The 26,568-nt window shown below is 38.0% G+C and overlaps 1 protein-coding gene and 1 long non-coding RNA gene across 2 annotated transcripts; one reads left to right on the forward strand and one right to left on the reverse strand.

Annotated features, from left to right (window-relative positions):
* The first annotated feature begins 590 nt into the window (after window positions 1-590).
* Window positions 591-3,238, forward strand: LOC135746447 (uncharacterized). The gene is made up of 4 exons (XR_010531570.2): window positions 591-1,056; window positions 1,188-1,256; window positions 1,354-1,465; window positions 2,252-3,238. It is a non-coding gene; the product is annotated as an uncharacterized lncRNA (long non-coding RNA).
* A 10,062-nt stretch (window positions 3,239-13,300) lies between these two features.
* On the reverse strand, window positions 13,301-25,576 carry hpxb (hemopexin b). The gene is made up of 10 exons (XM_065265061.1): window positions 25,440-25,576; window positions 24,937-24,959; window positions 21,121-21,246; window positions 20,861-21,018; window positions 20,612-20,765; window positions 17,128-17,343; window positions 16,917-17,009; window positions 16,349-16,479; window positions 16,056-16,203; window positions 13,301-13,726 (listed from the first exon to the last, which is right to left on the reverse strand). The coding sequence occupies exons 1-10, from the start codon at window positions 25,502-25,504 to the stop codon at window positions 13,500-13,502; spliced, it is 1,341 nt and encodes a 446-aa protein (XP_065121133.1). The 5' UTR covers window positions 25,505-25,576; the 3' UTR covers window positions 13,301-13,499.
* Between the last annotated feature and the right edge of the window lie 992 nt (window positions 25,577-26,568).

Raw genomic sequence — 26,568 nt, forward strand, 5'->3', positions numbered from 1 at the left:
ACTCAAGACACTCACACAGGTCATCTTCAGACCATTAAAGACAATGGTTTGAACAGCTATTGTGCTGTCAAGGCTGTGTGTTCTGTCAGAAAAACTTAACTTTGATGTAACTACTGGTTTCCCCCCTGACATCAATCATGACTTATTTGAGGGAATAGCTCCTTTCGAAATTGCCTTATGTTTTCATTTCCAAAAAATATTTGACTTTGTCATGTCTTTATAAGGTAATAGGAGATTTTCCTTACCAATGGACTGATAAAACAAATCGCCCCCATGCTGTTCCAGTGACGTTTGCTTCCAGGAAAAGAGTTGGGGGTAACTGCCATGAAAATTTGTTTAATCAGATTTCTTCCTCTATTAGTCGGACAGACCGTGCCTGCAGGAGAACCAGCCTGGCAACTACTCTCAGATTTGAAGGACATTGTGGACTTTGTTGTTTCTCCCGTGCAAACTGAGGAATCCATTGCATACTTAAGCTTTAAGATCACAGAACACCAAGTCAGATTTAAGGAGGTTTTCCCTGACTAAGACTTCTTGCCGAAACATAATTTTTTGCAGCACTACACTCAGTTACCTTGTGAGTTGGGACCTTTAAGGCTCGTACAGACTACATGACTTTAAAACGTTGGTCCGAACTGTGCGGTTCACACTACATGACTTGCTCTCTGTGAAATCAGGAGTGTTCACGTTGTTGATCAGTTCACACCACACGACATAACGTGACTGCCCCACAACAGGAGGTAACGCACTACACGAGTTGAGAACAACTCTATCACCCGGCGATTCTATCTTGTCCACAAACCACGTTTTGTCACGAAAAATCACGCGATAAAACAAACCGGAAATGACGCGAAACAACACGCGCACCAGTAAACCCACAGAAGAAGAATGAAGACGACGCGCAAAACTTTTGTTTGTATATATAGACTTCAGACAGAAATTCGTGCTGCAAACCGTTTGCGCGATGCAAAGCCGCAAAAGAAAAAAATGAAGAGATGTGTATGTGGAGAGGTGGATCAACACCACACGAGGACAGCAGGGATTTAAGAGTTGGAGGTGAGTACAGCTTGTTTATATAGGAAATATAGCTGCATGCTTATGTTTGGCTATGATCACATTTAAAATATCAACGTGTTGTCTACTGTGTTTAAAAGCTGTGTTTCTTGATTTAATTATCGTTCAAATAGAATAGGACAGGCTTCGCAAAGCATGACTTGGAGAGCGTTTGTCTTTGACCCTGCGATTCTATGCAACAGGTTTGTGTGATTTCATTTCAAACGAATATGAACTGAATGTTGTCATTACGTTTTTTTTCTGTCTGGGTATGTTTTTGAACTTTTTGGTGTCATGCAGGTGACACGTTCAAGTCCCTCAGGTTCAAGTCCAGGATGGGGGACCAGCACCATCCCACAAATAGTTTTGGATAGCTGTTCTGTACCAGGTTATAAAGGACGATTTCTTGAAGGTAGGGTTATTACAAAATATAAAGCTATCTATCTATCTATCTATCTATCTATCTATCTATCTACTACTTCATTTAAAAAAAGAACAGCCATAACATTGTGGACATCGGCAGTTGACTGTCTTTGATAAAAGTATTTTAGTAAAAACTATTATTAGAAACAGGGATATAGTTCCGAAAAGCACAAGTAATATTTATTTTTATGTCTATACATGCCTGTATACATTAATTTCATAATTTTATCTGAGCTTACACTATGTGTATATTAAAGTATTTTGTGTATAAACATGAATTATGTTAACACAGCAATAAATATAAAATTACTTCCAAACCTTATATTGTAATATTTGTTATTCTACATGTTGTTTAGTCCCTAGTTTATCTTTATACTTATTTATATGGATTAAGTAAGAAGGGGTCTCATTTATAAAGCATGCGTATGCACAAAACAGTTCTGGAAACATGCGTACGCCAGTTACCACACAAATGTTGTGATCTTTTAAAAAAAAAAACTTAATGGGAGAATAGGCTTGCATGGTGGGATCAGAAGATAATTAATGTACGCACACTTGCAGAAAGGGAACATTGCTTTGTCTGTATTTTTTGGCGTATGCCATTTTTGGCTTTTGTGCATACATAGACTTTTAGTAAGGATCCTACACACAGTTTTATAAATGAGACCCAAGGTGTTTGTTCTACATATAACTATGCAAATAAATCCATTGGAAAATGTAGTCTTGAATATATAATAATTTAATCAGTGACATTTGGTGTGTCCTATTGTTTTAGACACCATCAACGGAAGGAGAGTGGCATAGCCGTGGACTTCGAAAGGAAGTGGCAGTTTCCACATTGCTTTGGGGTACTTGCTACCACTCCAGCTGTAGCAGACTGCTGACCAAAACATGGTTGATGGGCAATGGAAGAATAGTGGGACGGGTGCTTTTCAACCGATGAACACCACCTCACATCGCAATTGTATGGCAACAGTAAAAGTGCAACGCAATCTGATGCGGGACTACTTTGTCTCACCAGCGTGTAGTGTTTATTGGCAAGTTCAACACATTTTAAAAGGAACTGATGTAGAGTTATCCCTGCAAACAGCAGATTAAAGCCAGTTGTTGTCAGTTTAGGACATTCGTTTTCTTGTGTGTTCTAAAGTCCTGTATTTGTAAAGAACACAATGTGGTTCACTTTTTCATTGTTTTAAGTATTCTGTTTATTGTTGTGTTATTATTCAATTAATTTTAATTGCATACAAATCAAAAGGTGCAGGAATGTAACAAATAAAGGCAATCTGCATGTTGCAATTAAGTGCCTTATACTAACTTTATTTCTTGATCCACACTCATTATTCACAGAACATTAACAATGTTTCTATACTACGGCGCTAAACTTCAACATATCTGATCATGCTAAAAATTTATGGGGATTGTGATGATAAGCTCTGGACATTTTTACTCAATGTGGATTAATCTAACAGCCAATCACACACAATTATATTACGATATTTATATATCACCCAGCCCTTAAAAGGGCTCTACATAGGGATTTTTGTAATGTTTAATTGTGTTAATTTGGTGCACTGCACGTGTTCTAACAATGTATATTTTGTCTGTCCACATAATATACATTCAAATGTCCTACATTGTTTTCAAGTTGCACAAACAACAATGCAAGGCTATAAAGCACTATTCATATTGGCGTTTTTTGTAAAATATGACAATGTGTTTTATACTTTTATACTTTGTTGCATTAAATGTATTACTTTCGATAGACCATTTATTTCATGAAACAGCACTGGGAAATTCAATCTAAACCCTTCAACAAGTTTAATCACCTTATTGATAAATGTAATACATAGTAAAGGCAATCGTTTGTAAACAAAAACACATCGGGACCGGACCGCACATGTCATGCATGATATGCATAGGGTAGGTTGGTCAGGTGACAACATTGATCCGCTTCTGTCAGTCTCCTGGGCGTTGTATAGCATCACCATTATGCTTCTTTTGAGATGTGATAAGAGAACTGGGTCTTGAATATTCCTCAATTCCAAAGCCATGGTTCCCAAATGAAGTTAATGTATCCCTAGTTGTTTGTGAGTCCACTTGTGCAACAGTAAAGTCTAAAATCAAAAAATAAATGCAATGTTTCCAGTTAATATTTACCTCCACACTTTATTTTATTTGTCTATTCAAACTAAATATGAGAATTTATTCCTTTTACAAGCTCTTTCGACTGGTACAAAAGGCAGATTGTAATGTAACTGAATATCCTCTAATACACAATATATAACAATAAACAGAATTACAGTAAAAAGAATTATACACTTTATAATGTTTTACAGACATATCCCAAAAATAGGATTACGCTAGCTTCTATAATATGCATGTATATGGAAATATGACCAATTAATTTACATTTTACCCTATAACATTTAGATAATGTAATAATAACATTTGCTTACCTGGCTGTTTTACAGCGTTTGCTATTTCTCTCCACCGTTTCTTTTTCTCAGCGCAGTTGTGGTAAATATATGTGAAACGTCATACAGACATTTATGCCTGAGTTCAATGTTTTCTTGGTGACATGCTGCTCATCTTTCCGTGTGACGTCAACCCCTCGTCGGATTGGCTGTAGCTCGTGACATCATAGGAGGTCGAGTCGCGCGACAGCTCCAGATATCTAACAAGCTAGATATTTTTCTGGTGTCGGCGACGCGTCTGCGAGCCGTCTGCGAGCGTCTTTGATGCGTTGTTGGCTCTTTCATACCAACAGATTGGCGAACGTCGATCGCCCGCTAATCCCCCGCGATTTGCACCCGATCACACCCCGACCTGTCGGCGAGCGGACGATTTGCAAATCGGGCTTAAATCTGGCTTAAAATCATGTAGTGTGAACTAAGCATTAGTTGAACTAGGGACCATACGCTTCGAATCAAAGCACAGTTTCTTCAAAAGAGTAGTGGGACACACAGGTTGCTTCAAAAATGTGCTGCTTTCTTTATGAGAAAGGCATCAATTTGCCATGGTGCATCAGCTTAACATCTACAGCATACCTAAATCACCTTTACAAGTAGCACATGGTTCATCAGTTCCCCTTGATGTTTTGAAAGAGGACATTACATCCGCCAGGCGGAGATACGCAGACTTGGATGCCGTGTTCTTGACTCAAAATGCTTCTTACAACAGCCTCAACTACAGGAACGGGACAATTGTCCCACATGGCTCATTGGCCGGGATGCCTGAATTTGCGGAGATTACACAAATGGTTGTTGTCCAGGATACACTGTTTTTTGTTGTCAAGAAGCTGGCTGCATGGCTCTGGGAACACTGTGGGACATGGCTTCAGTTCATAAGCCCTATAAAGGAGATAAAACTCAATCCAAATGAACTGAACGATCCATAACCATTGGTGAACTACACAGTTGGAGGAATGAGGCTCATTACTTTGAAAAGATAAATCCATGTTTAAGGTCAGAATTTATCGAGTGGTATTACGTCTTTGTCCCTTAAAATCCAACACAAAATTCTTGAGTCCAAATGGTAATTCAATATTTAAGTTTCATGCACTCATTTTTCTTGTACATATGATATTAGTCTTGTGCTGACAACATTGAATTTCATGTGGCTAGCTGCCTTTGCATGTGCTCTAATATTTCATAATTATTTTGTAGCCTTTTGCCACGTTTCTAATTTGAATAGGCCTATACGTTTAGGCTTTACTTTGCTAATTGTCTAAAAATGTTATGGTCTTTCTCTCCCTATTTCCGTCTCCCTCCCTCCCTTTCATTCTGGTTTTCTGTCTCTGCTCTGTCCATCTACTGTCATTACTAATTTCTCTCAGGACACCATGGCGGAAAAAACAGCTGTGTGCTTGCTGGTCATCGTCAGTGAAAATGATTGCATGAGAATGGAGCTGCACATTCCCGATGCTGTGAAAGACCTCATTGAGGATGTGAAGAATGCTTGTGGACTAGAAGGCCATATACGGCTACAGTATAAAAACACTGATTTTGGAGATATTTTTATCTCCCTGACCAAGTGTCGAGGTGTCCTTGAGCAAGACACCTAACCCCAACTGCTCCCAACGAGCTGGATGGCGCCTTGCATGGCTGAAACCGCCGTCGGTGTATGAATGAGTGTGTGAATAGGTGAATGTGAGGAAAATTTGTTAAGCGCTTTGGATGGCCATTGGTCTGTGAAAGCGCTATATAAATGCAGTCCATTTACCAAATTAGAAATGTAACAAAAACGCTATAAGAAACACAGAGGCAACAGACTTTGACAGAATACTGGATGACATCTTTAATTATTGTCTTTTCTAGTTATTAATAGATTTCCAGATGATTTTTTCACTCCAGTCTGTCCATTTAAGGGCTTATTGCAACCATATACACCTACGTTTAGGGGTGGCACGGTTCACAAAACCCTCTGTTCGGTTCGTATCACGGTTTTATTGCCACGGTTCTCGGTTCTGTACGGTTCTTGTTATTTATTATAGAAATGTATTATCTTATTAATGTATTAATTTTCCATAACTTAGAATATAGTTTAAAACAAGTTATATCATGTTATCATGCACAAACTGAATTTGACTTTAAAGCACATTATTGGGACCATCTCTGAGGAAAGCCAGGTGAGATTTTGATACAGCAAGAGTGAAGACATTGATGATTTAATTCCATTTATTTGGCAAAAAAAGTGAATATGTATTGCCATCTACATGAACTTATGTGCCTTTATAGCACACAAAGATAACTTGCATTTATCAAACTGTCAACTTCAGTGTAGCTATAAGATTGATCACTGAGAGGCTGTTTAAATACTGCAGAGAGTATTTGTGGACGAGAGAGAAACATAACCTTTACACCTGTAATATTTAAATCTGTCTCTTTTGTCCACTTTTTACCACTTCTGTCCTGATTACTTTGAGGGGCAATTTCTGAAATAAGATCATGCAACTTTCACACGCTAGCAAAATGGCGCATCCTCCAACTCCAGGCAGACTTCCTTTTCTCTCCCACTTGCCATTTCTACACATAACATGACCTGCAGCACTCACTCTCCACACCAGTCACCCCTTCTTTCGCGCAATTTGCGAAAGGGAAACATGCTATCTGAGGTCACATACAGGGCATGAGTCTACATACATTGCGCATGCCATGAACCGTCGAACCGTGTGACGCACACGCTCTGAACCGAGACAAGCGAACCGAACAGTTCGGATTTTTTTCATGAACCTTGACAACCCTACCTACGTTTATCTTCAAATGGTGTCTTCGACGATGGTATTCTATAAAAATGAAGGTCATCTTTTTTGGTATTCCTATTCTGACTCTCAACAGCACAACAAGACATTTTCTAGTGAGTTATCTTGCTTGTTTCACTTGTGTAATTTTTTCCACTGTTTTTCGGCCACCACATTGCGCGCACAGCTTGCAGTGACGTAACTGTGACGTCTACTCGCCCGGTAAAATAGTAAAATAATAGTAAAATAACTAAGTAAATAGAAAACTTTTTTCCACTTTAACCCTCTGGCGTCCGACCATTTTGGGACACTGTCAGAGGTTCTGACATGCTCTTACATTTGGTCTTTTTTCAGTTGCTTTAAACATATTAATGGCAAGTGTCTCATAAAACTGCGTTCAGCACAAACTGGGCTAAAATATTATATAAGCTACATGTATGTACATGTTTGTATTTTTGAGAGAAAAATGTTTATGCGTGGTTTTAAATAAAACTACATTTTTAAGTCACTGATATAAGTCGACAAAAACCATACTAAACATGTTTTAACAAGACTTTTCTAAACAGTTTTTTCTTTAAAATGATGTGAAAATCATCCTGCCTACTCATTCACATAAAACAATATATTGATTTAAAAATTGTAAGACTTGTATTTTTGTTTAGAGAGGCCGTATGCGAGAAGGATTGATTGACCGCTAGCAAACAAAAGAATCGCATAATGAGCTGCATAATGTGAAAAGAAACTACAGTAAAGAATGAGGACAAATAAATGTATACATGTTTGTTTGAGGTTTATTAAGAAGTTAACAATATAATCAAAATAGAAATGAAGGTCAGTAGGACATTTTCAGTTTATTTGGAAACAAACTCTAAAAACTTAACTTGTATAAGAAACTGATAAACAACAGAGCTGTAAACTTCATGTGGCTCATGTTACCATATAACTTTATGTCCAAAAAGTGTGAATATTTTTTATTCTACTTCATAATTCTGTACTGATAAGAGGGATGCAGACCGTAAGAGAGTTATTAACAGCTGTTAGCATTAATTGTCCACAGAAATACCCTTACATACATAACTGATGGGTAAATATCACTGATAGCACTACATTCAGATAAACTATCATGTACATAAACTAAATTTAGAACATCTCAGATAAACATCTGCAGTGATTAGTATTATAAAAACCTGTTTTCAGATGACTGTTTTCAGATGCCCATCCCCTTATCGTCTAGCTTCTGTTTTAAACGCGTTTCTGTAAACGAGTTTGAAAGACTCGAACTTTAAAAACACATCACATATGGCGTCCATGTGCGCGAGCTTGCGTCTCTGTGTAAACAACGCGGTGCTCATAAAAAACGATGTTGCATGTAAAGTGCAATTTATGGAATTGCGTTGCATGTAAACAATATATGGAATCATATTACAGCAGATCCCGCAGTGCAGCATTACTCAAAGTTGCCATGAAGGATACGAAAGTGAATAACTGTGTCTAACACTGTACAGCATGTAACAGTTAAATCCGCCATTACGTGAGATCACGCGTCCTTGTTTGTAAACAATGCAAATGTTTTTCAATCCGAAGCGCGTCTGCTGAGGTTGCTTATGTAGGCTGAACTGCACAAGCCATAAACATATTACATGATAGCAAATATAAATGAGGATAAATTAACTGTTACTTACTTCAAGTATATATCCTCCTCCAGTGCGTCCTCCGTTGTTTTTCTTCTTAGGTAACGTTAACGTTAAAGATAAACGCTTCTCTATCTTCCTCACGTGTGTGTGTAAAGTTTATCATCCAAACATCCGGTGAAGTCTTGAAATCTGATCAAACTTTATTTTTTCGGTTTGTTAAAGTGCCCATATTATAAAAAACTCACTTTTTTCTGGTTTTTGGATTGTTTATTTGTGTCTCTGATGCTTCCACACGCACACAAACTTGGAAAAAAATCCATCCATGCTGTTTTGAGTGAGACACAGGTTTCTGAATGTCCTCCACCTTGAGTCTCAGATTGCACCGTTTCAAAATCAGCTTAGTTGTAACTAGCCTTTTCGTCACATTCCGTTTGAATTATGAATTATACTCCCGCCTACTTTTAAAAACAAAGTTTTACGGGTGTTTATTGGAACCTAAAGTGTAATCTCATATACAGTTTGTTACGACGTAAATAGTCCTAAGATTGTAGGAGATATTATTTTCTATTACAAGACGTTCATGCGAAATCTGATGTAAACAAAAGACTATATATTTATATTTCATGGATAATACGCATTTGTGGACAAAAATGGTCATTGGATGTATTCTAGACGGTTTTCATGGATTATTCACACATCTGAAACAGACTGGATTCAATTCGCAATCGTTATATCAACACAAAAGGTAAGAAGTCACGTTTATATTTTGCATGTTGTCATCTTCTGTCACAAAATACTACATTCATCTGTATCTCAAAACAGAGACCATACATTGATGCTAATCCTGTAAATTATACCTTTTAAATGTATAGTAATGTTAATATTATTGTTTGTAGACAGTAGGCTATATAGATATTTTTTGCAGGCTAGATAGTTTGCAGCGTCTTTTCAAAAGTAAAAAAAAATCTAACGGCTTTATTTTACAATTCTACATGAACTAAGTAATAGTGCTTTGCCAAACTAAAAAGTGTTTTGCCAAACTAACCGAGACCGGGCCTTACCGACCTGGCTTTTCTGACGAGGCTAACGTACCCCCGAGTCTCTTATCACTTTCCCAAGATACGGTCCGGACCTCCCGCTAGCTTCTAGCAATAGCATGCTGTCCACAAACAATATACATCCCCCGCCGGGCCTAAATTTGTGTCATTTGCGAAAATAATGCGTTTGAAAATATTTTATAACGGGAATATGTATGCATTGTCCAGGGAAAATTAGTGTATTGTTGAGACTGCTACATCACAATTTAATCTGGAATCATTATGTGTCATGAGTTTCTTCTCCTGTAGTGTACTTATTAGTGATACTTTTTTGCTTGATTTGTCTGTTGGCAACATAAACCGTTAATAATCTATAAAAATAATAACAGTATGGTCTGTACTGCTCACGATACCACTGAGCACGTGCACATGACGTTATTAGTGGAGCGTGGCCAAAGGAGCAGCAGTTCATAAATATGTAATGACCACCTCAAAATGGCACAATCTGAAATGCACTAAACAGAGGCTACTATAGATGGGTAACAATCTTTTCCTACAAGCTATTTCGAGCAAACAACTTTTGAAACATGTTTCATTGAACTCATACACCTATTTAACTTGTGGAAAAGCAGTCATAAGATGGGCACTTTAATATTTGAGCTGCTCGTGTCTTCATTACCATGTCAACAGCGTGTACTGCCTGTGGGCGTGACCGCATTAAAGGGAATGAAGTCAGCCAGGGAAAACTGTCTCTTTACTTCAAAGCAGATTAACTAAACAGGCAATATTTGTTTTCGATTATAATTAGCTTGTTTAAAAATAGACATTTCAGGCTTTATTTGGATATGTGTATCATGTTTGTGTGACAAGTATTTGCCGTTTCAATTGACAGCTGGCGGAGACAGAAATGTTTTGATGCGCACCGTTTATTTTCTTTATTTGACAAAAACACAAAGATCTGTTGTTATTGTGAATGTACACATATTTAAGAAGACCCTTTACAGTTTCAAATGATTTCAAACACGTAAGTGTATGATTATTAATGATGGAGTATTTTAAGTTGATTTTGCCATAAGGAGAAAACACGTCAAAACGCATCGCCGCGTTTTTGGACCCCAGGGGGTTAAAGTGGAACACCCACCCACTCCCGCCATGCGACAATGTCATCATCGATTGTGATGTTTTACTGTAAAATTTGTAAAAATTGATTTATTGAAGTTTATGAACTTTTTGACGATATTCTAATTTATCATCTCACACACATGTGACAGCATATCACAAAAATGACATAAAATCATGACAATAATGTTTCAGAGAGGACATTGGTATTTGGCTACACGCTTGCACATACACATGCAACGAGCAGGGGTGTCATATACAGTTGAAACCAGATATTTACATACACTTCAGAAAATGCTCTCTCTCTCTCTCTCTCTCTCTCTCTCTCTCAAGCAGGGATGTCATATAAACACAGTCACACACAACATTGTCCTTCTCATATACATGCAGCTTACAAAATGCAAAACAATCAGTGGTGTACTCATTTATGCTCAGACAACAGGGTTTATACATTCACTCAGTTCAGGAATTGCAGAATAAGCAGGGGTGTCTCTCACACACTCAACTGGGTCTGGTCAGCACTCTTATTCATTACTATGTATTGTCTCGCCAGGATATGCCAGGTGATGGACTGGAGCAGCCAATGGCCATCTTAGGGTGCATTCACACTTGCCTTGTTAAGTTCGGTTGAATCGTGAATAAAATATTATGAATAAGAGTGCTGACCAGACCCAGTTGAGTGTGTGAGAGACACCCATGCTTTCAAATGAACTCTAGAGCGGTTCATTTGTGGTGACTACACGATCTGAGATCTAACCGACCTAACTGTTAAAGTACTGCACATTTTGGACTAAACCAGCTGCCGTAGTCAGCTGTGCATTGCATTATCGAATGAGGAAGTGTTTGTTGACAGTTTCTATTAGCAATATTAGCACGATGACAGATCCCGGACATACCTGGAGTTGCAAGGAGGTGCGGGCGGAGCCTCAGAAATTTGGTGTCTTCGCTGTTTGTAGTGCATTAAAACTTTGTTTTCAAGCCACATCCACTTGAGGAGTGGGTGCAAAGTGGGGAGTGGGTGCATTGTTTTTGCTCAGTTTAGTATTTTCTCCGAAATTAATTGCATTTTGGAAGCTCTAAACATACTTGAAAACTCATTAAAATTGGCACACGCATCAGAAGTGGTGAAAATTTACATGTAGTATATGCATCAGGAGTGGGCCGTTATAAATGGCTCGATAGGGCAACATTTCAAGAGAACAGCCCCCACGCTATGAAAAACGTACCAATAAGAACTTTGGTAAGATCATCTATCACCACAAGACCTACAAAAAAAAGTATCTTGGAGCCAAGCTCTAAACCCTATAGGAAATCTGACATTTTACATTTTGGCATTTCCAGGCTTCGTACAGTACTTTAACGAACTCCTCATAGAAATTTTATCAGATCATCATCATATTTAGTCAATCTCATCTAAAGGCTTTTGCGATGTTAAATTGCGGAGATCTTGACTTTTCAGTTGAGGGTGTGTCCGTGGCGTCCTGACAAATTTAGGCGTTTTCGCCATGAAACAAGAAGTTTTCTAACTCAGGCATACAATATCCAATCTTCCCCATGCTTCACATGTTTGATAAGGGTCTTGGCCTGAACACATTTGCCATGCTAATTTTTTAGTTACAGTCATAGAGCCACCTAGAGGCAGCAGGAAATGCCATGTTCTACGCTGTGATTTACTGCTCTTAGAGATTTAATCAAATCATCATCTTATCTGGTCAGACTGATCTTAAGCCCTCTGCAATGAAGAAATTACGAAGATCTTGACTTTTCGTTGAAGGGCGTTTTTGTGGTGGCCTGTGAAATTGTGATGTTTCGCCATGAAACAAGATGATGTTGTAATTCAAGCATACATTCTCCTAGCAGCCTCAGATGTCACATGTTTAATAAGGGTCTGGCCTGAACACATCAACTTAGCAATATTTAGATAAAGTCATAGCGCCACCTAGATGCAGCAGGAAATACCATGTTTTATGCTGTGGCTTACTACTCTTAGAGATTTAACAATATATTCATCATATTTCTAATCTCAAGACCAGTGTTGGCAACGTTACTTTAAAAAAGTAATTAGTTATAGTTACAAGTTACTTTTCAGAAATAGTAACTGAGTTACATCATTAAAAAAGTAACTAATTACCAGGCAAAGTAACTATTGCGTTACTTAAAAATAGTTCAAATATTTCAAATAACTTGGATGCCCCCAATATAAAATTTGTTGAATGAATTAGACAACAAAATACAACAAAATAACCATGGTTTAAACAACAATGGTTTTCAAAAACCATAATTCACCATAATTTATTTGATTTTAGTTAGTAATGTTGTTTAATTATAACGCCGTTATTACCATCACTGCTCAAGACCTGTTGTGATGATAAATAGCGACAACAATGACATTTCGTTAAAGGCCGTGTCCGTGGCGGTCTCGCAAAGTATCACTAAAAGATTCGCATTTTTGACTGCCTGAAGTAGCTCAAAAAGTCAAGAAACGTTGCACACTTGTTAAATGTGGTGAATATGTACATTTGAATATAGGCTTCAGAACTGGGGGTGTAAAAATGGCTCTATAGTTCCACCTATAAAAATTCAAGAGAGCAGCCCCCCTAGCTATGGTAAACGATACGATATGTGGTAGGATCATGTATCACCCCAAGAACTACAAAAGAGTCTCTTGGAGCCAAGCTCTAAACCCCACAAGAAGTCGACCATTTCTGGCCTTCGTGCTTTAACAAACTCATCCTAGAAATTTAATCAGATCACCCAAAGTGAAGTTTAGTGAACTTTAGGCAAACACAACAAAATTTGAAATAAACAAATCTTTAATCTTTCTTAAATTGGAGTATGCATAGTAGTAGGTATGACCATTAAGATTCAATAATATAGGATTAACAGACCATGTGTTATTTTATTACATTTCAAGACATAGCAAAATTATATGAATAGTAAAAATGTCTGCAAGTTGCATTATGAGTTGTCGCCTTGCCATAAGCTTCAGAGTCTTTATTCTTCACAGCCAAACCTTTCTGGGGAAATCTTATGAGGATTAGGGATCATCTTGGCTACAGCTAGTACCATTGGGCTGCCAAAGTCATAGTACTCTGGACCAATGAACACCTTTACCCCATGAGCATCACAGACGGCCGCATCAACTTTAGGAATGGGAATGGGCATCTCTCTAGTAATGGCTCTGGGGCTTGCTGTAAGATCGATGTCATACATCTTTTGACCTGAGGAAGAAAAGGAGTCGTACATGAGATTTGTAATAAAGGAAGAGTACATCATCAACAAGTGCAGTTTACCTTGGGATGTATTACTGTTAATATGGGAAACACCAAGGCTTTGGTTCTTTTAAAAGTTATTTCAGTAATGGAGAAATAAGTAAGAATAAGATGACAGTATGATACATGATCACTATAAAGGTTTTTATAAGAATCATTTACAAATATGCGAAAAAGGTAAAAACACTTCATTTGTAAAAAACAGGAGATAAAGAATTTACAAATGTGTGGAAATCCGAAACGTTTCAGCACTCGCACAGCACTGTGTTTTGAAAAATATTACTTTAAAATGGTTCTCATTTCACCATATCCACAGGTACAAAGTCGTCATGAACAATAAATCCGTGGGGTAGCATTTAAAAAAAAACATTTAAAAATAAATGCAATATTTGCACTTTTTAAAAGCAAAAAAATCAGCTTATCAGGCTACAGGTGAAGCAGCTCTTCACATATTCTAAAAGTCAATAATAATCTTTTACATTCTAATCCTTTAATTTTTCATATTTAAAAATGTTTGTGTGCTGCTGCGCATCCATGTCCATGCACGTTGTTGTCCCATCTATAGGCGCATATTACTAAAGTGCTCTTTAACAAAAAATATTGCGCCATTTAGACTTTAAACCAGGTTTTAGTTGGTCAATGAGTATGTTTACGTGCACAGAATAAGAGGATAACTATCAAAAATCTGCTTATTGTAAAAAAAAATTTCATGTGTTTACATGCAAATCAATAAACCGACTATGCAGACAACTGCGTTTACATGGGACTTGGAGATTTGGTTCAGGGTTCCTACAGGTTTCTTCAAGTTAAATTCAAGTCTTTTTAAGACCTTTTTAAGACCATTTATATAAAAATTAATACCTATTTCACGTCCCTACCAGCAAAGAAAAACTAAAATACTTAAACTTGTGTTCATTTATTTTTCTGATGTGAAATGGGTAAAAAGATGATAAGCCAAGCAAGTGTGAAAAAAATTTTTCAGTAGGCCACAAGAAAGTTTGCCAAACAATGTTAAGTTGTTAAGGAATTTCTGAGATTTTCTTTGATTTTTCCCACTTCTCCTTTGCCTGTTGCTGTGTTGTGTTGCAGTCTATGGTTGTGGTGATCTTCATTTACTGAAGGTATCACGTGTTCGCAGTATTTTGTACTGTGACCCGGGACTGTGTTGCGTTCTCAATTATTGGATCCGCCACTCTTTATTTATACTACTTTATTAAACAAACAGAGATGCAAACACATGTATGTTCAAAAAAGAGAAAGGTAATCTAAGCCCTCACACCCAGGCAAATATCCAGATACTTAGGCTACATTGCCACCGACCCCTGCCATCCCTACCAAACTAGGTATATACTGTAGAGAAAAATGAAATTCGAAAATCAAAAGACGCCGACATTAATTTGGAATATTCAATTTCATTTTTTATGTTAAACCAAAACTCTTATTGAACTATCTAGCACTTCTTCTTGCTTTACTCCTTCTTCCTCTTCTTCCTGGCCACCTCCTGAAACGTATCCAGGGCCTTCCATCTGGCTGCATTCATTTATATTAATTTCACATTATATTTCATAAATCCAACCATAAATGAACAAAGCTGACAACGTTTGTCAAAGCATCACAAAACACTTTACTGTTTTTGCACTGACATATGAAGCAATACTTGTGTAGATGACCCCTTTTATCAAACTCTTTTGAATACAATAATATGTATAGTATATTAATGATAGAAAGTGCAGGTCTAGAGATTATAAATGTAATCGGTGTGTTATGGTTTATGTAGTTTTCTTTCCTTTTTTAGATAGAGCAGAAGCAGTAAAAGTGCCTCTTTTAATTCCTCTCTTGCAGATTAAAAGAGCTTAATCCACTTATTATTTTAGATTCAAAAGTCTACTTGCTGTCCCAGTGACTGGTGACTTTATATTAGAGTTTTGCGTTTTTTATATCTAGAGTCAGCTTGAGCTTTGCTCGTGCAATGGGCTTAATTAACATTCACATTGCTTTTTTGCTAACATCTTTGTGATTTTTGAGCAAACTTTTTAGATATAAAAAGATGGTTCATTAATAATTACATTATTAAACAACGGGACGGAGAAAGAAAGTGCAGCGCGTGGTCGTGACTTTCAAACCTTCTTTTTTAAAGGAATATTTTATATTAAGTAAATAATAAGTAATTTTGGACCGGGGACAGGGTCCACAAAGTTAAAGAAGTTAATGACAGAGCCTGTTTTTAATAGATTGTTGTAAAACATCAACCATTATGGACAACTATATTGTCACCTACCTTGTATAATGTGTACAATGGTGTTATCTCCACATACAAATGCAGCATCCACAGGACCGTCGATGCCCAGTTCTTCCTTTAGAGGTTTCGGGTAGCCCTCAATGAGAGTGTAATGGGCTGCAGACTTGAAGATATAAACCTGATCTCCCTGACAAAAAATATATACAGTATAGGTCAATGATTCATTTAAAGGGGTTTATTAAAACACAGAATTGATCATAATCTGACCCTGTCTGTGAAATCCAGACTAAAGTCTCTCTAATAATTCAATGAATACCTCAGTGTAACTTTACCTGAATGAAATACATATTATCACCATAGGAAAAAACTGCATCCACTTCACCAGAGATTTCCTTCCATTGTCTGGTAATAGGGAAAGGATGATTGCCATCACGGTGTTCGTCTAAACGCATGTACACTGAACCTGTACAGTATGTGTAAAGTTAAATTGAAGCAGAAAAAATGAAAGGAAATGAAAAAGTTTTATTAATCAACTTTACATGGCCAAGCCCACCAATGGCATATTGTTTGGACATGATTGATGATGGTTTTAGGAGAGTAACTAAGTAGTTAAATCCAATTGCTAAAAACTTTTGACTTATAAGTGGCATTATTATCAAGACAAGTTGACATGATGGGGACTGTCTGGATGTGGCAACAAAAGCACATACTATATTTTGCCAGTAGATGGAGATGTGACACAAATCATGCTTGTGATGCTGTGGTGTCTATAGTATGTTTGGGCTTCAAATAAAAGCATTAACAGATTAACAGACAGGTTCCTCTGAAGAGTTGATACTTGGCATCTAATGAAAGTTATACTGTATACAGAATAATAATAACCCAGGCAACTTTAATTACCCTGAAATGCATATTCTCTTCCTTTATCATCTATGGTGGCCGCATTCAACTTGATCTCACTGCATTTCATCTTTCTTGTGCCAGCTCCATGACCTAAGAAACAAATTTAGCTGCATAAGTCAAGAATTAATTCTGAATAAAGTACATAAATATACAATACAAATAAAAGTATAGATACGGTACACTCTACTAGATATACATAAAAACTCACCAAAGCCTTCACCGCACCTCATGAAGTAGTTTCGAGCATCTTTAGGATACTCTCCTGTCACCTCTCCAGAAACCGGATGGAATCTGGTGAAGCTGTGTCCATGGAAACAGTAATAGTGCTCTAGCCATCGAAAGGCAGATGTGCAGTTTGGCAAATGACTCCACACTTTCGTCTTAGTCAATTTTGTCTTGATGTCAAAGTGATAAACTTCATTTCCTGTAAAGATTTATGGTAAAACATTGGTTAAATACTGGCAAATTCCTGGATTACTAATAACTTCCATATTGCATATTAAAGACAAACAGTGTAAAGTTGTGTATGAGGTTATATTTTAATGCTGTGAAAAAAATACAGATTAGATTTTCCATACCAATATCTTAACTGAATTTTTGTGTTGAATTATGTGTTGTAAATAGCAATACAGATAAAAGATAGAAAGCTGTTGCATGTGTGAATAGCAGATGTGCCATAATGGTGGTTTGTTGTAATTAAAACTCAATTTTGCTTTCAATTATTTTCTCTCTCTCTCTCTCTCTGTAATGCATTTAAAGGAAACATATGATGAAAATCTGACTTTTTCAATGTTTAAGTGATATAACTGGGTCCCCAGTGCTTCGATCAACCCAGTAACTTAGTTTTGGTAAACCATTCTCTGCAAGCATGTGAAAAAAATAGGTTACTGAAAATTGGCTCCCCTTATGATGTCAGAAGAGGATTATACTGCCCCTTAATCCAGTAGTGCCTCACTGCAGAACAGGACATCCAGGGGGCGGGGTTGGATCCAGGTCCAGAGATCTCTTCCCACTGCATTTTGCACTTTCGATTTGCACGTTGTTACTATCATCCACCCTACTAAAATCAATTTCTTAGTTATCTATCGCCTCCCAGGTCAACTTGGACACTTATTGGAGGAGTTGGATGTACATTTGTCTTCATTCCCAGAGGATGGTACTCCTTTAGTAGTACTTGGTAACTTCAATATCCACCTGGAGAAACCACAGGCAGCTGACTTCAACACCCTGACTTCTAGCGAGTCGCTACTTCACCAACACACAGGTCTGGTAATCTTTTAGATCTCATCTACACACGCTGCTATTCCACTTACCACACCCAGGTCACCACACTACACACATCTGATCACTTCCTCATTATTCTTGAGCTCGACCTAACTCCCCCAGTCACTTCACACGATCCCCCATTGGCCACATTCCGGCGCAACCTGCGCACACTCTCTCCCTCCCGCTTATCCTCGGCGATCGCTTCCATGCTCCCAGTCAACTCTCTCTGTTAGATATTGTTAGACAATGCCACCGACACACTTTGTTCCACTCTTACATCCTGCTTAGACACATTATGCCCTCTTACATTTGGACTGGCCCGGGCCACACCACCTGCTCCTTGGCTATCTGAGGTTCTCCGTGAGCATCGCTCCACACTCAGGGCTGCAGAGAGGAAGTGGCGTAGATCGAAAGATTCTTCTGACCTCTGTCTCTATCAGTCTCTTCTTGCCGCCTTCTTTACGGATGTCTCCTCTGCTAAGACCCTATACTACCATTCAAAGATTAACAACTCGCCTGACTCTCACACTCTCTTCGAGACATTCTCTACCCTTCTTTGTCCCCCTGCCCCCCCACCTTCATCCAACTTAACGGCTGATGATTTTGCTTCCTTCTTTGTGAAGAAAACTATTAGCAGTCAGTTATCCGAGCCGCCACTTCTTGCGCATGCTCAAACCTCTGAGACATGTTCCCTCCCCTTCTTCTCTCTCCTATCTGAAGCGGATGTTTCCAAGATCTTGGCTTCTAACCATCCGACTACCTGCCCGCTAGATCCCATACCCACCCATCTCCTTCAGGTTATCTCTCCATCAGTTATCCCTGCTCTCACGCACATTATCAATTCATCCCTTTCCACTGGCTCCTTCCCCATAGCATTTAAAGAGGCTTGGATAACCCCGCTGCTGAAGAAACCCAGACTCAATCCTGCTATGCTAGAGAACTACAGACCCGTTTCTCTTCCTCCCTTCATTGCCAAGACTCTTGAACGCTTTGTGTTCAACCAGCTCTCCTCTTTCTTCACACAGAATAACCTCCTGGATAGCAATCAGTCTGTATTCAAAAGTGGTCACTCCACTGAGACTGTGCTGCTCTCAGTCATTGAAGCCCTAAGGCAGGCAAGGGCAGCCTCCAAATCATTTGAGCTAATCTTACTGGATCTATCTGCCACTTTGACACCTCATGTCTATGGGTGTCTCGGACACAGCGCTTCTCTGGTTCAAGTCGTACCTCTCAGATAGGTCATTTCGGGTATCACCACTGGGACAGCAACCCTTACCTTCACTTACATATAGAGTCTTATGTCTTAAAACAGCCCAATCTGAAAAACTGATGCTTATGACATCACAGGCATCTAACTGGCCCTCCACTTTAAAATAATTGGCTAAATTTTTTGAGTGGCAGCAAAGTCAGCCAATCAGTAATGAGATTGCAAGTTAAGCCAGTAGAGGGAGCCAAATAGGTGCAAAACCACTTGTTTAAAATCCCCCACCCTAATAGAGCTATCTGAGAGAGGTTTTTAGGAAGCTTCTAAGGCATTACAGACCCCAAAAAAAATTTTTGTCTACATGTCACATCACAGAACAAGAATAAATACCCCGTTCAATCATTCTATAGTCCCTTTCACACATACAGTCTTTACTGGTAATTTACTGGTAAATTGCAGTTAACACATCATGTGTGAACAGAACCTTTCCGGTAAATCAGTGCTCCCAATTTAACAGTAAGACAGGTTGTAAGATTACCAGTAATTTACCGGTAAGCGCTATGTGTGAACGAAAAATATAGGATTACCGGCATTTAGAACGGACGACGTCAGACCGCGCTGACAGCTTTGGGCCAATCATAATGTTTTAAAACAGATGACGCGTTTACCTCCAGACTGTTACAGACGTTTCCACACACACACTGCTGGAAAGTCGAGCACACCTGAAGTTTACGTCCACATTTCTTCACCAAAGTTGTTTAAAACAGCTTACCACCTACTTGCCGAATTGCCGATGTCCTTAGCACGCCCTATGTGAAGCCTAATAAATGTGCAAAAAGTACTGTTGTTTAAAACGCCATCGGTTTGACGTCGCCTCATGCAATGTTGTTTGGTCATGAGCAACTGTCAGAGTTTACCACAGACGTGAAAACAACAAAATACGGACCGTGGATATGAACGACGTGGATTGTTTACAAATACAACACTGAGCTCGCCGCGCGCCACAGGTACTTCCGCTTTCTCAACGAATTTACCGGTATTTTGATACTGATGTGTGAATGATGTCTTACTGGTAAAAAGACGGAATGGCACTGCATGTGTGAACAGCACATTTTTGTATTTACTGGTAAATTCATTCTGGTAAATTCATGGTAATTTACCAGTATTACTGTGTGAAAGAGGCTTATGTCACCTTTAATAGAAAAGCAAAACCATGCCTTACCTTTGAAAAACAACACTGAATCTGTGACACATTCTCCTTTGGGACACTCAACAGCAGCATCTAGGTGGTTGGGGATATCAGGAAACTCCTGCTGAATTTCCTTCGGGTATCCCTTCTCAAGAGTGTGGTCGTAATAGCTAAACACTTTGTCATCCTTAATAGAAAATCAAAACTTTTATTAGCATTAAATTGCATGTCTGACTACAAAGGGATTTTGATGATTTATTAAATGTAGTTTATGAAAAGCACCAGAAAGAAAAAGACATGGTCATGAGCAGTGGGGTCATCCTTATGGTGCATGCGGAAAGCTGCATCAATGTGACCCAGGTGATGATATTCATCCATTTCCTTGAATGTGCCATTGGAGAGTTCAGCTGGGCCAGAAAAACCATTCCAGAGATGGTCACCTACATTAAAAGAGCAAAAAACAACAAATAAAATATTCTCCTGATGAAATAAGATATGAAAGTTTCTTGTGGGTGTTAATAATGAGAGGACTGTTTGTAGACCTTTAAAAAAGAAAGTGTTTCCTTTTTCATCTGGGGTGATGGCATCAAACTCAATGCCTTTACAGCGGTCAAGTTGTGCATCATGGTGGTCCTCCCCTTTAGGATGTGAATGATCCTTAGGGGCATCTGTTCAAATATGATTACATACATTTAAAACACATTATTTAAAGAAATTATTATTACATAAATATAAAACACACTCACAACATCTTCAGAATTTGGTTGAATAAAAGGAAATACTTTGCTGTTACACATCCAGTTGACAGTTACAACTTGACATACTTAACAGTAACACATAACATTAAGGTTTGCAGCCTAAAGCTAAAATGCATGTTTGAGCTGTCTTATCTAAAAATAACTTACTCTGACTCAAAGCCATTATTTTATTTCAAGATGCACACCAGCAATGATTCTAAGTCAAATTTATAAAGCTACTTAAGGCCCCATTTTCACAGACAAGACTTAAAGCTGAGCTAAAAGTAACTCAAATAGCTTAAGGCTATGTCCACACGAAGCCGGTGCATTACCTATCCGATAATTTTTTTTCCTTGCTCTAAAAAAATTATCCGTAAACACGAAACCGCTGAAACCGACTGAAAGCGGTGTAGTATATATGCCGGACCAGTATGGGGCGCTGTAATTCTGCCACAGATATACACTATACACGGAGAAGAAGACTTTGAGCATGCGCATAACCAACGTATGGTGTTGTCCATTATCGCTTGTTTGTCACCACAATTGCATAGAAGCAATAAATTTTGCTGTAATAAAGCTAGTAGGCTTTAGTAGCTTCTGTAGCACGAACACAATCACGTAGTCCGACACGTGATGTGATGACGTTTTCGCTTCACAAAATATACGGATTGGCTGTACAGACGAAACCGCAAGGGTGTCGGTTTCAGATTTATCCACTTTAGGACCCGGTTTCAAAAAATAGCGGCTTCTGTCTCCCAAAACGCCGGATCCGTGTGGATGAAACGCCGATACGATAACAAATTTATACGTATACAGTGATTCCCGTCTCCGTGTGGACAGCCCCTAAAAATCTTAGAACAAATCTTAAAATACGTGATATATAATATGTGATATTATAAATACTTATAATATCACATAAATGCCATTGTTTTGTCTCCAGTTGCACACCAGTAATGTTTTCTTCTAAGGCATGTTTATAAAAACTACTTTAATGTCTTAATGTAACTAAATAAGGCCCTGTTTATGTTACCATGTATTGGCTTTTAAAATGGACTTGATCCTCGTCGGTTTCAGCGGTAACTACATAAACAAACGGATTTCGTGGAACAAACGTAACCTCCGGTAAACTCCGCAAAGAATCAATAACAACAAAGTGCTTTAAGATTAGTTCATTTCTGATAACAAGCTAAATAAACAACAAGTAGATTAACGTATTTCATATTAGGGATGGGCACGAGTACTCGATTGTTTGGGTACTCGAACGTGGCATCCCTGCTGAAAAAAACATCATCAAACCAGCATGGACCAGCATGGGAATTATGCTGGTCTATGCTGGTTTAGCTAGTGGTCACAGCATACCAGCACCAAAACACAACATATGCTGGTATGACCAGCATGGGATGCTGGTGCTAATAATGGTTTAGCTGGTGCTTATGCTGGTTTGGTGCTGGTTTAGCTGGTGCTAATGCTGGTGCTGATGCTGGTTTAGCTGGTGTTCACTAGCTAGGTTTTTTCAGCAGGGATCAATGATCGATCACGAAAACGATGATCATGTGGGTTTATTTATTTATTTATTGTGGATATGGTGGCATTGGATGTCTGGTTAGCGTTACAAGCACATGTGGTAGTAAAGACTGGGTCTGGAGATGCGTGTTTGACGTCGTGTCGAGCTACGCAGACCGACGTATGACCTCAGTAACATTACCATGCGTGATTCAAAAACAAACAGATAATTCCACTCGACCGCACCGCAGCAACCCGCCGCAGCCCGCTGATCCTGTGAAGCCGGCCACAACTCACATTTAAAAGGTTTAAAAGTTTGCCGTGAATGCAGTCAGCCAGGTGCAAAATGTACAGCGCCGTCAAAAGTTCAATGGGTTATCATCTTATATTTAAACATCAAATGTCAAGAGATACCAGAGAGCCATACGAGCATCTTGACTGAGGTAAGAGGACGACACGACACAGCTAAACGCCAAAATGATAGCAAAAGACTTAAAGCTGCTTAATGCTATGAAGCTTGTGCTTTGACTGGATGTGTTTAAAAGTGCGCTGTTTATGATGCACATCCACAAAGGGATTTAAACTTTCTTATTTTTTAGATAACTTGAAAACTTGAAGTCTTGCATTTTATGCAGATAGATGCACGTTGTACATTTATGTTGTATAAAGGCTTATATTATGCAGAGTGCGTCATATAGAAAGCGCTTCAGTTTGTGTTTAACCCTTTAGTTTCACTTCATCACGCAGCTTTTCCTGTTAGAGGTTTCTGTTAAAAACATTTCATTAATTAGGAATCTAGTATGTGTTCATTGTTCTGTCATAGTTTCTTCGAAATTTAGTTTTATTTGAGTGTTTTTAATAAAAATATTTTTATTTTCCCCTTTGATTGCCCCGCCCCAGTTAATCGAGTACTCGTTCTTCAGACCTATGGATTAATCGAAATGAAAAAATGACATAAATGCACATCCCTAGTTCATATTTCATATCTAAAGCATATAGAAAAACCACACTGAGGTAATGTTACTGTGTAAAATGTGTACTATAATGTCTACAATGTTAACTACAAACCGAATGCCAAACCTCCCTTCACATAGCAGTGATCCAAGATCGACGTCTCCCATTGTCTTTAGGAAACCAACACAATTGTTATTTTAGAAGAGGAATTTGTTCCAGAGTTCATGTTAGCCACTTGTCAGACCATCAAACAAACAGAGACCGGATGTAAAGTTCAGAGCAGACACATAACCGCAGCAACGCACGTGTGTCCGATGAAACAGTCAATACTGGCATTTGAGAAAAAATGTCAGTCCACACTATACAGACTGTAAACACATAAAACATGACCAGTTATGCATAAGTGCATAAAAGCTAATCTCTCTAATAATAGCTTGCCTTCTGCGCATGCAGGCAGCTACAGTACAGTGTTATAACATTTTAACCATTTCAGCGATCTGTTTTGAATTTCATATCTGAGCTCCTGTGCTGTCAGAAATAAAGGTTCAAAAAATTATCCCTAGTTCTCACTGAGCCAGTACAGTTTCAAAAAGTACAAGTTTGCACCTAAAGAGTTCATATTAGGACCTTTATAGGAAGAATTGCCCCAGTGATAGCTTGGGGCCATTTTTTGACATTTTTTCTGCTGGTGCAGTCAGCTCAAACAGAGCACTTATAATACTGTATATCCATCAAGATATGTGTTTAAAAAAAGTTGGCATTTTGTTTATAATAGTTTGTGGCACTAAACTAATTAGGTTGCAAACCTTTGTTTAATAGAATAAAATTAAAAATAATGCACTGTCATGTTAAAGCCAGCTGTCACGATATATGTTGTTATTGGTACAACATATATCGTGTCAGCTGGCTTTAACATGACAGTGTGTTATTTTTAAGCACTTACAGTATGCACTTGGAATACGTTGTTAAATGCAAACGCACTAATGTAAATGTCATATTACAAAAGGTTAAACGTTAAAAGCTTAATCATGGCTTAACCTACAGTATAAAACTTGTCTGTGAAACTGGGCCTAGGTATTACAACATCAACATTTTTCTAAACCTCCTGATTATTATTTATATTACACAAATGTTTAACATGTGATATTAAATTTGCATGAGTACCTGCCATCATGTCATCAAGGTGCCTGCATTAAAAAAAAAATACATTTTGAGACTACAGGTAAACCAATCACACTGTAAGCATTTACAAACTAACATAAATATTGTCTGGACTTTTCTTCTATTTAAATTCTGTACACATAAGTTATGTGATGCATAACCTACTGGTCAAACAATAAACTCTTTGTGCATTTGCATAAAAGTAGAGATGTGGACTTTGATCAGTCCATATGTGATCAGTGTCATTGATTTTCATCTGAAACATTGCAAACAGGAGTAGACGAAAATTAAACTAAAAGGCAATAAAAGGACTTCAAGGATATCTGTTTACTGTGCACTAACATAATTTTTTTATAATAGCGTTTATGCAAACAACGAACTAAAGTGTATGTATATGTAAGAGCAAACAACAATTTAAAAACATAATTTATAAGCATGTATCATTTAAAAACACTACAGTCTTGCATTCCAACAAGCAATGCAGATGCAGAAAATCAGATACTCACGCTGGAGCTGCATAGCTACGAGGAAGAGCCAAACACACACAGAGACACAGAAAGAAAACGTTCATGATGAACTGTAGTCATAAAGTCAGCTGAGACAGGAGCTTCGCAAGGCTTTTATACCAATCCTCTCAGTGGGTGGAAACAATGTTTGTTCAGATATTATTTGGTAAACATGACACAATGTCCTGACCAGAGGTTAGAAATGCCAGTATTACAACATTTGGGTTTTCCTCAGATTGTATTAATTGTGTTCATTTTGTCAGATACCTACAGATTTTTGCCAGCAACAACATAACATGTAGCCAAAACTAGAGAACAATGCAATGGCCACTACTAAAAAGTTGTATTAAAAAAGGTTCAGTTTTATTGTGAAAATGCAGCAAGATATTACATTCAGACTTAGGACAATGTCTCATTAGCCTACATCTTCATTTATGTGGTCACCACATGCAACTATTATGCGGGTTTCACATAGGATGCGGTGTGCGCTGCGTAGTAGGCGGAGTTTTCAAAACGTTCAGTTGGAGTTTTAAACGTCTAGTCATTTGATTGTTTTCCCACCTTTACTATAAATTACTACAGTATTTATATTTGGGTTAAATAGCGGATGAGGAATACAGACGCTGATGTTGAACGTCTCCATTTAACTTAAGCTGCCTACCTAGCTACCCGACTTAAAACACACCTGACATGCCAACTTGAATTGTGTTTCCATGACAGCTTTCCCTCTGATGTCTCTGTAGAAGCGTAAACTTGTATTATAAAGCTCCAGGAATTCCGTCACACAGTGCAAGCTTTTTGTCCTTTGCTCGACGCAACAACAAACCATCCTTGTGTAACCCATTCGTTGGATTCACTTGAAAGAAAATGAGGAAAAATATCTACTAGGTCTGAGATCACCAAAAACCTAAATTAACAGCTTTTCTTAATGTTTGGAGTCCTGGGTTCGGGGTCTCACACAACAAAAAAAAAAAATAGTTTAAGAATAGTGTGTCTGCACTTATATGAAATCAGATTTTATTTAATTTATATATATAACTGCTTGAATAAAGGCACGAACACAATAATTAACCTGGGTGAATAGTAGTGTATTTACTATCCTTTTTCTTCTTTATACCTTTGAACTGTA

Source organism: Paramisgurnus dabryanus, chromosome 9, assembly GCF_030506205.2.
Source record: "Paramisgurnus dabryanus chromosome 9, PD_genome_1.1, whole genome shotgun sequence".
In the NCBI taxonomy this organism is placed as follows: domain Eukaryota; kingdom Metazoa; phylum Chordata; class Actinopteri; order Cypriniformes; family Cobitidae; genus Paramisgurnus; species Paramisgurnus dabryanus.